The sequence below is a fragment of the Sinocyclocheilus anshuiensis genome, unplaced genomic scaffold, assembly GCF_001515605.1.
Source record: "Sinocyclocheilus anshuiensis isolate Anshui unplaced genomic scaffold, SAMN03320099.WGS_v1.1 scaffold147, whole genome shotgun sequence".
In the NCBI taxonomy this organism is placed as follows: Eukaryota; Metazoa; Chordata; class Actinopteri; order Cypriniformes; family Cyprinidae; genus Sinocyclocheilus; species Sinocyclocheilus anshuiensis.
The window spans coordinates 228,641-229,171 of record NW_015549585.1 but is presented as its reverse complement, the minus strand read 5'-3'; the positions used below and the strand labels follow the sequence as shown (position 1 = coordinate 229,171).

The window sequence follows — 531 nt, the reverse complement described above, 5'->3', positions numbered from 1 at the left end:
GGTTATCTCACAGTATTTCACAAGTCGTCTGGCAGATCCTTCAAGTGAAGCGAATTTCTCAGTCAACGCGACTGAAGAAGACTCCCGGAGCGTCTTACAGGCCAAGTTTAATAATGTGATGACGCTGTGTGCGATGGTTCCTCTGCTGGTCTTCACCTGCCTCAACTCAGTGCTTCACCAGCGGTCAGACTGAGCAATACACACTCATTCTTAACACGCTGTACTAAAACTGTGGCTTTCTAGAGTTATTTCATGCTGAAGTCAAAAGAAAGAAAATAAGAAATTAGAATGCATAAAGAAATTGAAGCTTGTTTTAGAACAGTTTATTTGCATATTTATTTGAATATTTGTACATTTATTTATTTGAATATATATTTATTTGAATAATATTTATAATTATAATAATTATTATTTAATAATATTCTTTTATTTAATTATTTAAAAAAATATTTGTATTGATTTTTTTTATTTTAATAAATATTTATTTAAATGTATATTTGTATTGATTTATGTAAGTAAATATCTTTATTG

The 531-nt window shown here is 29.0% G+C and overlaps 1 protein-coding gene across 1 annotated transcript in view; it reads left to right on the top strand.

Annotated features, from left to right (window-relative positions):
- LOC107657946 (equilibrative nucleoside transporter 1-like) overlaps positions 1-531 on the top strand; it is a 14,213-nt gene that overhangs the window by 6,990 nt on the left and 6,692 nt on the right. The window contains exons 5-6 of the mRNA XM_016446290.1: positions 14-183; positions 262-290. Coding sequence (XP_016301776.1) covers positions 14-183; positions 262-290 — 199 coding nt within the window. The remainder of the gene's footprint in view (positions 1-13; positions 184-261; positions 291-531) is intronic.